General features: G+C 38.7%; 1 protein-coding gene across 2 annotated transcripts in view; it reads right to left on the bottom strand.

Moving 5' to 3' along the window:
• Window positions 1-3,958: 3,958 nt before the first annotated feature.
• Window positions 3,959-16,864, bottom strand: part of MTMR6 (myotubularin related protein 6) — a 28,486-nt gene continuing 15,580 nt past the window's right edge. For both annotated transcript variants that reach the window (XM_056328878.1, XM_056328879.1), the window contains 7 exons: window positions 16,214-16,323; window positions 14,982-15,107; window positions 13,659-13,708; window positions 12,667-12,867; window positions 11,830-11,964; window positions 11,624-11,750; window positions 3,959-9,774 (listed from right to left, as the gene is read on the bottom strand). In XM_056328878.1, coding sequence (XP_056184853.1) covers window positions 9,517-9,774; window positions 11,624-11,750; window positions 11,830-11,964; window positions 12,667-12,867; window positions 13,659-13,708; window positions 14,982-15,107; window positions 16,214-16,323 — 1,007 coding nt within the window. In that variant the 3' untranslated portion in view covers window positions 3,959-9,516. The remainder of the gene's footprint in view (window positions 9,775-11,623; window positions 11,751-11,829; window positions 11,965-12,666; window positions 12,868-13,658; window positions 13,709-14,981; window positions 15,108-16,213; window positions 16,324-16,864) is intronic.

The raw sequence follows: 16,864 nt of genomic DNA on the forward strand, positions 1-16,864 counted from the left end.
ATTCAAAAACTATTCGACAGACACAGCAACATCCTGTAAAGCATACTGTAACTTGGAGCTGAGCAAGGAACATTTTTTTATCCAAAGTGGAAAACTCAGTTTAGCCCAGCCTCTACCAGAGAGCTGGGGGGAGAGCTGTCCCTGAATTTGGACACTGAAGTTATGGAAAAGGTAAACATGAGTTCATAACTAGCCTAAAAGTCTCTCTAGAACTGGCACTCACCCGGCAGTGTAGCTGTAGTTTTGTTTAATGGCCCAAATGCTGCTAGAAAACCAAGTTCCCTTGACCTCGTAAGACCTGAGATGCCTTAGCTATTTCTAGGCTGTGATTACCAATTTCTAAAAACCTCCCCAGGGAGAGAGCATGTCCTCAACACACATGCTGCCTAACCAACACTAAAGGCACCCCCATTATCTGTTACACTAATAAACCTGCCTACAAAGTGGCAGACTGGGCATAAGCAGCACAACTTCAGGACACATTTTAATTGCAGTAGGTCAGAGCAACTCTCCCTAATCCTCAAAATAACAGAGCACCACACTCTCAGCCGCCTCAAGTGCCACTCAGAAGTGCTGCTCACGCAGCACTTGCCTAATGGTCCTTTTCAGAATGGGGTCAGGTCATCAGCTCTTCTGCAGACCTGCCATAATACCAGTTCCCAAATTACTGCACTGTTCTGCAACTCAGACCAAGCACAGTGTACTGTTGCTAGAAATCCCAAATGGTAGTTTTCTACCTTGCTGACTTGGATAGCTGTTACCAAGAGGAGCAGCTCAGTAGTAAACCACTGTCCCTTGGCTGACCTCTGCAGCTATGTATCAGCAGCTCTTCTCAGCCTCAGTTGCCTTGGAATCTGACTGAATATAGACAGATAAGAGAGAAGCAGCAAGAAAATAGCAGAAATGACCAGAAACCAAAGAGCCACAAGAACACCAACCACAAAAGAGCATACAGGACTCGACGCAAATCTGCAGATAAGAGAGCAGTCTCTGCCAAGTTGTGCTCTTTAAATAAACTTTTGGCAAGACTTTAGGGTAGCAAAGCAGAATTTTACATATGGATTCTCATCTTGAAATAGAACAAGCCAGATCGAGACCCAGGAATTTGAATTTTTAGGGCTATATATAACTCGGTTATAAGGTTATACAAATAGCTGAGTTCCTCCATACATTACAATACCTCAAACACCAGTAAGTTACAGTAGTTCTTACTGCTAACCCTGATCCTTTCCCCACTGTTGAACTCCAGCTGACCAGCCTGTCCCCTGCAACCGTCTAAGTAGAAATTCATTCTCTTACAGCCTTGTGACCTACTCTCAGTATGCAATCTCCTTCACATGATCTCTGCTTGGGAAGCAGCTCTCCTTTTCTTGGTTCGTATCAGCAAATAGCCAAATACCAGTTATCTCTCTTCTCCCAGGCTGTCCTTTGGCACTGTGGATGGACCTGCGTGCTATGGGATATATGCAGCAGCAAAGGAATTAGAGCGCAGTTCAGCCTCAGTTATCTTTTTGGGTTTTGTTCTGTTTTACGGCTTCCAAAACCTCACTGCTCTCTGCACCATATTTCACAGAATTCGTAGCAATGGTTACATCCAGTTGTGCTCCATGTTCTCCCGTTAGATTTTCCTGCCCCAAAACACAACTCACCATCCAGAGTCAACTCACCATAAATTGTTAAGAACGACCACTAGATTTACAATGCTTTGTGTCTTGATAGAGCACCAGGCACTGAGTGCTTAGGTTTCTCTTATGAGACACTAACCACACACCTCTAGCTGCATTCACACTGGGATTTAAATCACTTATGAAGTAGAGTTACAAAACAAATCCCTCCTTAAAACGTAGATTCAACATATGCATAAGCTTTCATACTTTTTCTTCCACTAATCATTCCTTTTCAGTATGCTCCATAACAGCTCTCAGTAGTCTCTTTAGACATTTCCTGCACCCACAATAAGCAGTTAAAAGCCATTCAAATAAACAATACAACAGCATTTGGCATACCTTTCCTGCTCATGCGTCCTTATCACATTCAAGAAAAAAGTAAATCAAAGTTTTATTCTATCATGGTAGTCACACACTCTCATATTGTGAATTTATGTGACACTTGCATGTCACCAGATAACCTAGAAAGACAGCATACGTGCCAAGTCCAACAGCCAAGCAATCTGTTTATTAAGAATTATTTCTTCCACCAGCATGCTACTGAAAACAAGTTTGCTAACAGCTTAAAGTGGGATTAGAAATTATAGAAGGATCCAATCACTGAGAATGTTTACCCTATTAAAGCATTCTCACATGAATCTCAAAACAGTGCACAAAGCTGCAACAGCCTCATGCTTTCACAAAGGGACTGGGCCAGAGCAGCTCATAGCACGGCTGAGGAACGTGTCTGAACATCCACACTCCTGAATATTCAGAGCACAGCCCTGTCCTCTGCCAAGCCATATTCTTGCGAGAATGCAGGCATCTTCAGTGCTTTATCCAGGGCAGCTTCAGGGGATGGAAAAATAAACGCAAAGTGGACAGCAACATTTTTAGGATCACTCAATCTTGCATCTGGAACTAGCTCAGCGAGCATCAGAGCCCTAAAGCCACTGCAGTATCAGCCCTTCCTCCCACAGCCCAGTGCGGCCAGCACAAGGGTCAATAATAACATATCCATCTCCATTTTTGCCTTTATATAGTTTTTATAACCCACTTGCTTCTCCTCAACCACTCTGCACAGTAGCCGGTTAATTCTCACACATGCCGTTTACCCTCAGTTTAAACATGCACACTCCAAGTAATCCCTGAACTCATGCAGGCAGCAGTTCTAGACAAGCAAGGCAATGAATGCTCCATAGACTAAGTCAGTAAAATAAATTAACCAGCCTCTAGGCTGTACTAAGAACTGAAGTTAAACTTAGCTTTTCCCTCCACATGCACATATGAAACCCTGTGCTTTCACTACTCCCAGTAGCATCCACCCATTAGAAGCACACACGGATGAACATGTTCATGCGCTTCATGTAGCAGCCACTGCCGCTGGATACAGAACCCAGCTGACCGACATTATGATTGTTGCGGCTCATGGTTAAACACACTGCTATGACTTAGCAGGAGTTTTGACATTTCCTCCTAATGGTACTAACCAGATTCTCCCACAGTGTATTCCAGCATACAGCCTGCTTACCTAAAAAGGAAGCCAACTCAAATGAAGACCTCCAACAGATTGAAGACAGCCCTTTTAACTTGCATCTATCTACAGCAAGAGGCTTCCATCCTGTAATAAAGATTACAACATTGACTATACATTGCATATTCCAATGCTCTAGTGCATTAATTTCCATCCGTACTATTATCAGAAACCTTATTCTCAGTGTAGATCCAGATGGAGCTGGATGTGGGTGAAGGAAACATGAGTAAAATGCTGCTAGAAGCTTGAGATTGTGTAACAAGTACTGGTTGGAGAGCTTTATTACCATGACAAGAACCAATTATCTTTACTAAATAAAGATTACAGCTGTAGAGTCCCAAGAAGACTCAGAAATACGAAGAAAACTGTTCGTAATTAATAGAAAAGTCACTGAGAAGCTGGTGCTTCTAACAAGTTATTCCAATTCCTTTACCAGATTTGTTGGAGCTGTTTAAAATGTTGATCTGGATTACCACATATGGAGTGATGGTAATGCTAAGTAAACACAGAGCTCTCTTGTCCTCACACTGAACCATTAATTTGGGTACAGAATAGTGTTCGTAATTAATAGACCAGAGTCTAGAGTCAATAACATGAAGCTGAGCCAGTCTCCCATATCCACAAGTTACAGAATCATTCAAGAAACAAAAAAAAATAAAAATAGGTGAAGTAATTTCTGTACTCTATAGCCTCTATCAGATACGATTCATCCATAAAATTCTCATTATTCAACATGTTTAACATTCATACACTATTATAAATGGACTATTTAATGCCCAGATTGGCAATATTAAGTTCATTTTATTTTAAGCTTTATGGATTTTCAAAACACAGACAAATACTTATTACAAAATTCCATTTGCTAAAGTTTCTTCAGGAATATATATCAAGCATGATCCCAGCACAAAGATAAATGGTTTTTACAGGGAATGTTACATAGAGCAATAAATGCTAGTGAAACAGCCACTTTCCAGATACATGACAATGAAGACAGTTTTCTTTCCCTTCACCACATCCAACAATTGAATTTTTTTATTTTTATTTTTTTTTTAAAAATAGCCAGATCTGAAGTTAAATTGTTTAAGTAAACCGCCTGTGGAAATCACCAGGCACTCAAAAGCCCTGAAAGGGAAAATAAGTGGTATTTTTCCAAGTTCACTAGTCCAGGGGTAAAAATGACACAGAAAAACAAATCAACCCATTTTCATTGCTGGAAAGATGTTTGTCAAGGGACATTGCTGACAGCCAGCCACAAGGATGAACTGTAAGACTGAAGAGCAACAGTAAGACAGAGCAAGGAAACCAATCTGTAATGCTAGGTCATAAGAAATGTCCTTGTGGGGCAGCATGGGCCTTCGCCAAGGCTGCCTACTTGCAAGAAAAGCACTCAGCAGAAATATCTGGTGCTTTGTATCTCTGCATGTATGTACACGTTAACCTTGTCATTAAAACGGAAAACGCTTTTATAGTGTGTGTCAAAAACTATAATCCTACTTAATTATAAACAGTATACAACTGACCTCAAGAGTTAAACCTATAAACAAGGATAAAGAAAATACTGCACCGCAAGTTCAAAGTTACCACCAGGACATTTATTACTTGAAGCCAGTAGGTTAAGAAACACAGACTCAGATGTACATTTCCTCTTGCCTGATGCCACTGCAGAGTTGTTCAGCTACAACTGTTTAATAGACCAGGTCACTGAATTCTCTGGGACCTGGAAAGTGACCTCAGGAGCAGCATGCCTCTGACCTTCCACCTCAGGACCCTGAGCTGCTGCTGGACATCAAAACAGCTCTACTGCTTCTCCTTTATTGAGTCGTACTCCAGCAGGGTCCTGTTCCTTGCTACATGCTGTGACAAGGGTCTCCAACCACATCCTTTTCCTTAAGCCTATGGCACATACAGAAGTTGCACCATGCTGGTTTTCAATGCTATTTAACATGCAGGCAGGTCAAGCTAGCTAGATCAAACATGAGCTCACCCACACTGTTCAGTAAGGCAGATCCAAGCTTTCAGAATAGTGGAAAGAAGTTGCAGTACTTCCAGCTTTTTGAAACATCCAGAGCATTAAGCCACCTGTCACATCTCACAGATACCAGGCACCACAGTAAGCAGCAGTTGGAGGGAAGTGTGGCCTAAGTGGCAAAAGCAAGTCAAAGCAAACTTCAGTCTAATCTACAGCTCTAATCCTAAAGGTTAATATAGGTTTCACAACCAGTATACTTAGACTATGATCAGCTACAGGTTTAGAACTATTAGCAACTAAAGAGTTTTAAGAGCAACCTTTAGGCTCTGACCTAGAGATCTATAGTTACCACTGCGGAGGGATGATCTAGTTTGAAATCAGATTATCTTTACACTAACTAGAAAGCAGCCATCACACTTATGCGAGGCCCTCGTGCTAGCTGTATTTGCTCAAGAGCAGGGCAGGACTCTAAAGAACAGCTGCTGATAGCGTGTGCCCTGTGCTATTTTAACACTGAATTTCTTTGTATTGTTTGTGTCACTTCCTTAAGTGGATGGTGGTGAAGCCAAGGTACCCCAGCCCACTTCAGCCCAACCGTGCATCTAGGTATGCGCTTAGTTTACCAGAATGGGAGTAGCAAATTCTCAGAGATTTGCTGACGTGTTACTTCACCAAAAGGCCTTAGGAAAACAGCAGCTACAGAGGAAGACCACCACACCTTTCCAAGCAAGGCCTTCTCCAGCACACTTGCTTATCCTGAGGACGGGACACAAATTGTCACAGTTTTATTTGTAATAGCTTTCCCTCTAAAACAACATTACATTAGAGCATTTGCTCTACATAAAACCGCACATCCCTGTGGAAGGGTTGCTGTTCCAATTCTCTAAATGGACTCTCCAGACTTCAGGCTTTTGCCCTAGATTTAGGTCACTAGTAATTGGACATGTGTGGAAAATGCACACACTCAGTTCAGTGTTGCTTAATTAATTTCTTAGTCTGTTGATTTGGCAGTTGTCCTACAAAAGAGAACAGTTGGATATTTAAACTTGTATTGAAGAATATATTACAGTAATAGCAAGCCTCTTAAAAATAAACCCACCTCTTTCTGTACTAGTGAAATAAATATTTTAAATTGTCTGGAGTACAAAGTGAAACCAGTTGTAGTTGCTCAGGTGAGACTATCGGCTTGGTTAATTAAAAGGAAATATTTCTCTTTTATAGCACTCTGACTGGAAAAAAAGATCAACTACAGCACAAAACACAGAAACCCAAGGACTTCACCAAGACCTTCTCAAGGTGAAGCACAGAACTGACAGGTGTCAAAGCCTTGCAAGCAACAGAGCAGAATCAACTCTAGCAACTTTTATCTGGGACATTATATTCCCAAGCAACTTGGTGAGTGTACCAACAACACAGTAATGCTGCAGCGTGAGAGTTCTGTGCATTATTTTGATCGTACCAGGCACCTTTCAGTGCTCTAACTGCTCTTGGAGCAGCACGTTCATTATGAAGAAAAGCTCATCCACTGAAATAATTAAAATTCTTTCTGCTCCTAGAAGGCTTCTGCCAGTTTTTTTTTCAGTCAGCTTGCTTGATGTTTTTTAAACCCTTCTTGAAGGACACAGAACAGCCCCACCCTGCTGAGTCCTGGCCATCCTGCCAAGCTTTCTGCTGAAGCTCACTTTGCTACTATCTATTTACTTCACCACAGGTCCCATGTGCTTTAGGTAGTTTTTGGCTTAAGCCTAAACAACAAATGAGAAGAGACAGCTGCCTCTCTGCAGGAACTTTTCTCGCTGGTGACCCTGGGGGCCGAGTTGGCAGAGCTATCTGGACTTTTTAAGAAGGCTGCTCTACAAAACAGCCTTATAAAGCTCTATGCGCATATTAACTGGAGTAAAATACTTACTTCAGATCAAGAAGTATGGTATTTCTTGACGAAGAAACAGGTTCTATGCCTGAGCAGATAGTATTATGGCATTTCAAAGCTGACCTAACATGCCTACCTTGATTTAAATAAAAACGCATCCCGATTCCTTTCGCTCAGAAGCAAACTCTGCCCATAAAAAGGGCCTGAGGACCAAAGTAAACTCACTTTAACAGTACTGAGAGGGAACACATCTCTTCAAAAGCCTTGTATACAGGGGCACTCAGATGGCTGTTAAAGTAAAAACAACATACAACAGTATTTGCAAAAAGGCTTAATATAATCTTTTGAGTCTATAAACTCTAAACAATAAATATGAAAAGTTTACATGGCACACCAGAGCAGCTAAATATTAAAACAAGTACATACAAATTATTAACACTTACCTATATTGCCAGCGATAAGTTGGTTTCACTACTGTGATACAATACAAGCTTAATATACATAAGATGTTTTTCCCAAGGAAAACCACAGAACTAAGTTGATACAGAAGTGTGGGAGAAGGGGAGACAATAAATAACAAGGCACAAAAACCTCTCTTGCTGCGACCCTGTAAGGCACCACTGTGCAAATGTGAAAATATCAAAACTTGTAGTGGAGAAATTCTAAGCATGTTTAAATGACTGGATAGTGTATTTTAAAGATGACACTATGGTCGTATCTTTGGGAATAAAAATACTTAGGAACATTTATTTACACTTATAGGCTTTTAAAAAAACAAATCAGTGAAATGGGTGAATTACTAATCAGATACAGGAGTCACAGTTAATTTCTCCCAGACAGCTTCACAAGAGCAACTTGATCATGACCCATACTGGCCTTGTAAATACGAGTCCTGGATCCAATATGGTGCAGAGGGAAACACTGCCAATTATGTTAAATTGTGTGGCAAACTAGTAATTTTAACAAAGCAGACTTCAGGGATTAGAATGAGAATAAACTAATTTTCACTTGTAACCAAAAAAAGATTTAAATCTAGAGCTAAAAGGTCAGTAGCATTAATCTATCATCATACCTAGGCACCTTAATACCCAAAGTTGTAATTTATACCTCTGTTTTAGAAATGGCCACCAGCATTTTTCTTCCCTGTTCTGTAATCTGCTCATAAACTTCATCATGAGACAAACTTCAGCAACAACCTTTTCCCTTACTAGAAGGTTACAGATATATAGTTAAGAAAAAAAGGGGGAACTCACAAACTTTAAGTTTGTGTCCCATGATCTCTACTTCATGCTTCTAGAAGTTTTTGTCCTCTCTCCAATTACATAAAAAACCTCCACAATGTACTGAAATTACTTCAAATATGCATAGATGGACAAGTTTTTACAAGACGAGAAGGGTGTTTCAGTAACAACTAAAATTTTTTTTCTAGTGAAAGATTTAGGAGGCACTCAGTTTCTCATGAGCTTTGGACACATAAATGACTAACTTGGCAAAAGTGTCAATAGACTACACTTCCAAAACTTCTGTTTCCATTCTTGCAACTTGAACAACTGCACAGTACATAGTAAACAAACTGAATGAACCTGACTAGTCGGCTATTGGCTTATTTATCTTACATGATGTGTTTCACTCTTTTTACTCTACATTTAAAATACCTTGCCACAAATCAAAAAATTTAAGATCAGACAACCTGTAACTTCAACAATACTCAATCTACTGAGCTGCCAGAAAGGGGAAAAAAAAAAATAATCAGGCCAATCATTATATTTTAAACAACAGAGGAAACTAAGAAAAAAGTCCTCAGTGATACATTAACATTCATACAGCTATTTGCTGAAAGGCTGTGCCAGCTTAGGCGTACTTCATTCCTTATATTCAGTCCTGTTTTCAGGAAGTAACAATTTGAGCAAATGCAATGTAAACAGAGCCAGGTAGACTGCAGTAGTAAAGGGCAATATCATTGATCTGACAGGTTTAAGGCCAACTTTTTATGATCTGAAATATATCATACTTTTCCATGGCACTTAATACACTGAAAGTTAGTACTGGGTGACATTAAACAAGGGTATACATACTCATATCATATGCTAGTATATACATGTAGTTTCAGTTCCTAAAATAGAAAGTTCAAGTTTTCTTGCCCAAATAAAATCAATTTGTGAAAGACCACCTGTTTTCCTATACTGAATAAAGTAATATTACTATTTTAATCAATTTAGTGCAAACCGACTTGTCCAGAGACAAAGTCCAAAGACATACCATTCCTTGATTTTTAGTCACTACTCACCAAATGCCCTCATTTCTTTTAAGACAACTGAACTTTTTTTTCCTTAAGAGAACAGCAACCACTTGACAACTAGCATGCTGTTCTAGTCTACATTGAAAAAACTTGCCAATATACAAATCATGTTTTGGTCATGCAGCACAGACCCATCCTCAACATGATCCATCTCTTAATTCAATCAGTCTAGAAGAGGAACACAGTGCAGGATTTTAATTAGCAGGTCATCCTGGCCACTCCATACTCCAAGCTGACAACAGCAGGCTCAGCTTTTGAGAACTCTGCCACAAATTCACTGTAGCGATTGTCTGCTGTGTTGCTGCCCTCTATAGTTCTCACAGCATCATTCACTGGGATCAGCGGCTGCTCTTTGAAGGATGGAGGGGTCTTCAGTGCCATGGGTGCAGGATGAGCAGACTGCTGATGTTCCTTCCCAAGGACTGCATCTGACTGCCCACTTCTCTGCTTTATTTTCTGAAACATAGATAATAGTTACTACAGTGAGCATGACTGCTTTACTGATAATATTCTGCCTTTAAAAGAACGCAAATCCATTTAGTTTCCAGGCCAACTCAGCGTCTGCAGAACCCCGTATTACATACCCTAGGTTAGATGTGTAACTATTATTAAGCGTTAGACTGTTGGACAAGACATTTTTCTCCAGTTTCCAGCAGATTCTACAAGTCCTGTATGCTTGAAATTTGCAGCCAAGCAGAAGGCAAAAAGGTTGCCTGTCAACGTCCATAGAGAAGGAGAGGTTCTTCCCGGCTTGCCCCTTGTTTAATTGCTATCAAGATGAGAATACTTCCAGGAGTGCAGGCAGAGGAAGGTGGCCTTGGAACTATTAACAAGCAGGAAGCTTACAGTAGACCACAAGTCTCTTAAAGACAAAGAGCATTTCATACTTAAAGCCCTTATGCCCTTCCTAAAAACCTTCTAAAATACTTTTCCTTTAGATCTGAAAAATGCCAATACTGTTTGTTCAAATGCAGAAATACACTAGATGTCGTCCACTAGAAAGCAGGACTGGAGGAAAGGACCTATCCTGCAAGCCTTGAGCAAGAGAAGAGGAAAGATTTGGATTAAGGTTTTGTCAGCTTTTTTTTATTCAAAAAATCTCACCCAGTAACTGGGAACTTGAACTAGTTAACTGAACTGATTTTTTGTTGATGTGTTTGTGCTCTTAGAGCCGAGACCGAGTCCAAAAACTTCTGTCTCAACATCAACTTTTTGATGATGGAAACAGCAGTAGGAAAGTCAACATCAGTATTTCAAACAACTACATCTCTTCATCACTCAAGTGGTAAGTGGTATGAGCTCAGGTTACCAAGTTACACCTTGGAACAAGTTTTTAGAAAATTCAGAACTGAGACATCAGTTTACAGCTTGCTTATTCTTCTGCTTTCTTCATTTTGAGTTTTCATCTTGCTGCTTCAACTGTATAGACACTTTCAAATATACAATTAAGAATCAAAACAGTTTAATCTTAAGTGATGTGCACTCATTACATTACAGTAGGATCTTTTTAATAAGTGTCTTTCCTCCTAGAGAAGCTGTATTTCCTCTCTTCCACCCCCAACATCACATGCAGGAGTTGTGTTACCATTCCTAGCCACACAGAGTAGTAAAACTGGTAATTAGAGAACTTGTGCATTTCTTAAGAGGTATCATTCTGAAGTTTCAGCACTTCGACTATAACGAAGTATCAATTAAAAGCAACTGATTAAGTCATACTAGAATAAAGCGAGCTACACCATTCAGTCTTTCCTGACTGTTTACTGTAGCACCTAGAAGTCATTTCTATAAATCTGGTCTCTGGATTTAGCCCTGTCTTCAAATAGCATTACAGTTTATATGCCCCATAATTATGGTGACTTACAACAGCATGCACCTGCATATGAAGTTAAAAGAAGGACAGTAACTAATGCTTCCGTTTCAGTAGCTATAATGGAAATAAAATTTTCAGTCTCTTTGGTTTAGCACCACAGCTGTAGCTATGATGGGTACCTTGTTATCCAAGGTAAGTTTCACATAAATTTAGCCTACATTAAGCCATCTTCAGTAATGCTTTGACAGTAGAGGCACTTTCACATAATACAGTTCATCAGTAAAGCAAAATAAATTGTGTTTAAGAGCAAAACACTGGCTGCACAGTCTGGCATTCAGCATAGAAGCAGTGAAAGTCAAAGTCAACATTACACAGAGTAAGCAGCAGGCCATACAGTAGTGACATTCATGTGAAAGCAAGCAGCATTATTACAGACTATAAATATGAATCTGAAGAACAAGTCACAAGTACACACGCTTCTTTTATAATACTTACAGCTTCCAGTTCTTTAATGTCTTCTTCTAGTTGTTTATTTTGTTCATTCATGTTCATTATAAGATTGAGCACAGATTGCCTGGGATGCATACTTCGATCAAACTGATGGTACATATTTCTCCAAAACCTGCAGGAAGCATACAGTTTTAACTATGCAGGGTAAAGACAAAACTGAAGAAGATATACTGTATACAATTTAAGCTTACTTAAAATTGAATGATACTGTATTAGGCTCCAAAAGAGTCAGTTCTGGAGAAAAGTCTGGATTATACAGAGGATTCCGGTATTTCTTTTGTTCATTCAGAAGGAACGGCCACAAGGAATATGTCTTCTCTTTTAACCTTAAAACAAGAAAAGATCAAGGTCAAGACATTGACTGCAAGCAAAAAGAACAGAAGCTGCTCAACCCAATTACTCCTAACTTTCTTCAAAAAGTTACCGGAAATACTTATAAATCTTGAATTAAGAGCTCTTAGCAAAATCAACTTCTTCCTGGCATATGCTAATGTCAGATGTAACTGTCAGATTTAGAAGTAGTACTGCTTATGCTGTGCAAGTTTTGCCTAGTTGCAATAAATACTTTTAATACACAGTTTGAGACAAAAATGAACTGATGAAAACTTTGCAGAAGTTTTCAACTGAAAGCATTTGGAGACATCCTATTAAATCTTCTGACAGTAATCAGACTTGAGCAGGCAAGAATTTTAAGGTTACCCAAAAATAGATTGGGGGAGGGAATGAAGTAAGACTTCCAAACTTAGGCTTACCTATTTTCAGGGGGAAAGAAAAAAAACTACAATCAGAGGAGAAAGAAACCTTAACTTTCCCTATGGAAAATGAGCATGGGATTCTTCTCCCAGAATTAGAAAGACTGTCATCTTGTGCAAAAGTACAAGAAGCACTGCTGTTCCCTGATAGGGTTCAACATCACTTTCAGTACTATGAATCCTGTGTCTATTGCTGTTCAGAGCCTAAACTGCAGAAGATTCACAGGAGTTCTTAGTCTTCCAGAATAAACAAAAGACATCATGATGCCTGCTTACTTAAGTTCTTCTCGCTCTTTTTGACAGTTTCCAAGGAAGTTACCAAACTGGCATGAATGGACGTGTTCATGGATCTGAAGGAGGAAAGCTTCATTGTACTCAAAGGCTTGTGGAAACTGCTCAGTCAGATTCCACACACTTTCTAAAAACTGGGTGAACACTGGTGAGATCTCTTTTGGATCACCATCCAACTGACCACACCTGAAAAAGATTCCATAAACAGGTTGAAACTGGTTTAAGTTAGAAATCAAAAGTCTTAGTTGCACTTGCTTTTAAAAGACAGCACGTTAATTTGACACTAGCTTTGGTTTGGAGAGTAACCACCTAACTTTGAGAACACAAGCAATTTTTGAATAGAAATAGATCTATATTTAACCTGTTTTTCTGACTTGTAAATAATCAACACATCTATATTCAGTACAGAAGAGCAACACAAGACAGTTAGGTTCTTTTGTGTATTACTTCCATAGTCAACATTTGCAGTATAACAGCTAAAAGCAAATTAATAAGCAGTAAATAACAGCAAGGCTATTGTCATAGCTGACAATAGGCAGATCAAGGGGAAAAACAGAACTCTTAACATACAGGACTTCTAAAGGTAGATGTGACTTCATTAGAAGTAAACATAAACGTACACTCATTTTTACAGATATCAAAACTAAGTGTTTTATATGCCTAAATAGCGGGGACGTAGCTTGAGGTTCCTTTTGCACTGCCTATGCATATGTGCGGACCTAAGCCACAGTCATCAACATCTGAGAGCAAGGCACCAGTAGCACTAGAAGTTCATGTCTAAAACATAAATCAATTATCCAATAGGTATTTGAATAAATAGCAGTATACAAAATGCACTGCCTGTTGAAGATAGCTTACTCATTGCAAAATTTCTAGCAACACTGCAGTAGTTCAAAACCCATAAGTTGTCTTTTGCTTTTAAGAATATTTAGTTTAGTTCACTGTATACATTTTACTGTATTGGAAGAGTGAACTACCTGTCAGAGAACTTGTGCCCAAAAGAGATCCAGTCTTTCTCTATCAAGACCTAGAGGGTAAAAAAACCAAAGTCTCATGTAAAAGCATTACTCAATCTTATACCTATAGTATTAACCTCACAGATTATTGATATATTGTATTTTAAATTTGAGTCAAACTACAGTAGGAGCAACTATTTGTCACTTTATAATTCTTTACTTTCTTGGAAGTCTTTCACAAGAGATTCTCAAAGTATGCTTCTAAAATCAGTAAAAGCGTTCAGCAAGTTGACAATCAGACAACTGCTGTTAAGCCAGGTTCCCTTTAAGCATACTAATGTTGTATGACCTCACAAGTAGATTATCAACCAACCTGTTAAAAACTGCAAGGCATAGGAAAAGTTTTAGTATTGCATTCCTGCTATCATGGTTTACATAAAACCACAGAATGTAATCTTTGTAAGATTTTTATATCATATAATAAGTTTGTTAACATCAACACTAGCTTGTGTTATTACTTCAGTCACAGTATGAAGCACCAAAAAGGGACTGAGTACTGCCTGCCTATTGCAGAAGTTTTCACAGAAATCTAATTGATAGTGAGGACAAAAAAAAAAAAAAAAAAAAAAAAAAAAAAAGAGAGCGCGCTTCCCTAATGATTACACACATTCTCACTATTCACTAAAAACACTAAAAAGGAATCCTCTAATTCCTCCTCAACTTTACTTTTGTTGCTTGTAATATTTGTGGTAGTTAGTTCTAACCAATACATGGAACTAGTTTTATGTACAATCTTTCAGGAGTTCCTATAATACCTTGTGCTGCCACTGCAAAACAGCATTGATTTTCCTACTCTAAAACATGGAATAATAAACTGCAATTCTTCCTGTCTATAGAAAGATGAAAAATTTAGACTGCTTAAGTATCTTCAGGTCTGTTATTAGCAGAGTTGTCGTTTTTAGATTTTAATAATGTTGATTTTGGGACAAGCAATAGAAGCAAAGAGCCGCTATAATTTGTTATATCTACTATCTCACATAAGCACTTTATGTTATAGAAGAATTACAAAGTGCTTTTTTGGATACAAGAGGCAGTCATTACAACACTTCTGCAGGGTGCCTAAAGCAATCCACTATTTGATTTTAGTTTAGATTTAAAATAAATAGTTCTTCCCAGCAGCAAAGTATTTTTAAAAGAAATACTTATCAGTATACTATAAATCTTATTTTTTATTTGTACCTACAAAAAAAAAAGATACCAGTACATTTACACTGCTCCCTTACTAAAAAAATTTACGTCCTGTATTTACCAAGGAACAACTCAATAATGCAACAACTTGCTTACCATAAATCCTTTGATTGTTCTATAATAGGAATCTAGTAAGAGAGCTCCAAGAGAACAAACTTGGGAAGTCCTATCCCAGCCATCAGAGCAGTGCACTAATACACTGGCGCTCTCAACCGCTATTGCCTGCAAAACAGTTGTTTCTTAGTGAGCGTTCTAGACAGAAGTCAAAATTTAGTAAATAAATACAGAAGCTACATTTATCCCAAACTCACAGCAACAAATATTTTTTATGTTTTTATAATTATATAATATTTCTATATTAAGCCAGAAAAATATTTATTATAAGGAAAAGATCCTACCAAAAAGCTAGGAAATTCTCTCCGTGGAAGTATGGAAAACTCCTTATAAAAAAAGAAATCCCACTACCACCTTTACACAAAGTAACAAGAACACCTACAGCGATTCCCAGTTCTCTTTCTACCCCTTATAAAACTAAATTTATAAAACCCCCTTGCAACACATGCTAAGAAAGCAGACTACACATTACAGACCAAACACGTTCAAAACCAAAAATAATGCAAACACACCATTAAAGAGACCCACTTGGTCCTCATTATACTACACCAAAGTTAAGGACTAGGAAATGCTTACTAGCTTCAGCTAAGAATTCAAATCCTGGTAGCCCAGGTATTTGCGAGTCATCTTTAGAATTACCCACTTTTCAGTAAAGTAACTCCTTGTTATTTCACCTACTAAAAACAAAGATCCAGGTTTTTTTTTTCACCCAGTCCCCCTCAGGTCAAGCCCGTGGCTTCATAGGTGTCTGGCAGAGGTAATTGTTCCTCTGAATTCTTCACAGAGTCCCATTTCCTTGCCACATTAAGTCAGTGTAGGCGGTTTGGCTTCTCTGCAATTAGTGCCCCGTGAGTTGTTTTTCAGGGTACACCAATTAGTTTGATCCATCCACCTCTAAACCAGTTAGACCTTTCATAAATATGTAAAAGAACCAGGGAATATAAGGATCCCTTCATCCCCCAATAAGGGGACCAAGCAGCATTCAAAAAAACCCCAAAAAACCAAAACCACACACTCCAAAACATTAGCTAGCATATTCAACATCTCCAGTCATAAAGATAATTAAAACAGTGTATCAGATGGATCAGTATATATTAAGCATCTACCTGCAAAAAGAAAAATCGCAGGATTTTACACATTACATAATATTAAGTATAATTTTGCCTGGTAGCAAGTCAAATTCTCATCAAACAAAGCAGCAGCACATAAGTTACCTTGACTAAGAAGACAGCAGCATCCAACACAGCTTTGATGTGACGCAACCATCCAGAATTCTCCAGACCAGACAAAAAGTCATTGACAGACAAACCTTTTGTGCCACAGACTGAAAGAAACCAAGAATTAGAAAGCCTTAAGCAGCTGCAGCTGCCTATACCCTGCAACGGAGAAAGAATAATTGTGTATTTTTTCTAATGCTCCATGTTGTGCATTGACTAAAAATCTTCCAGGAAACCACTACTCAAATAGTTGAGAGAGGGGTACTACAAAATATTCTCCATCCAAAATTCAACTCTGTAGAACTACAATAACCATGAATGACCCGAGTAAGACCTTGGTGGTTTTTTTGACAAAGTAGCATTTAAAGTAAACACACTTGTTATCCCCAACAGGGAGCTTTACCAAGGAAGGCAACACAAATACCAAAAGCTTACCAGAAGTACTTAAAAATTACCACTACTAGTAGGAATAGCTGCATCCAGACAAAACATACAGTTCAGAGTAGTCAGACTGCCAGAGTTTCATCACCTTCCCCACTCTGCTTCGAAGAATAAAGTGAGTGCAGTAAAAGGACATTATGATAAACTGAAATCTGTTAAGATTTTGCCTACCTCCAGACCTGGTATACTACAATCCTGACTATTCTC

Source organism: Falco biarmicus, chromosome 2 (assembly GCF_023638135.1).
Source record: "Falco biarmicus isolate bFalBia1 chromosome 2, bFalBia1.pri, whole genome shotgun sequence".
NCBI classification, from domain to species: domain Eukaryota; kingdom Metazoa; phylum Chordata; class Aves; order Falconiformes; family Falconidae; genus Falco; species Falco biarmicus.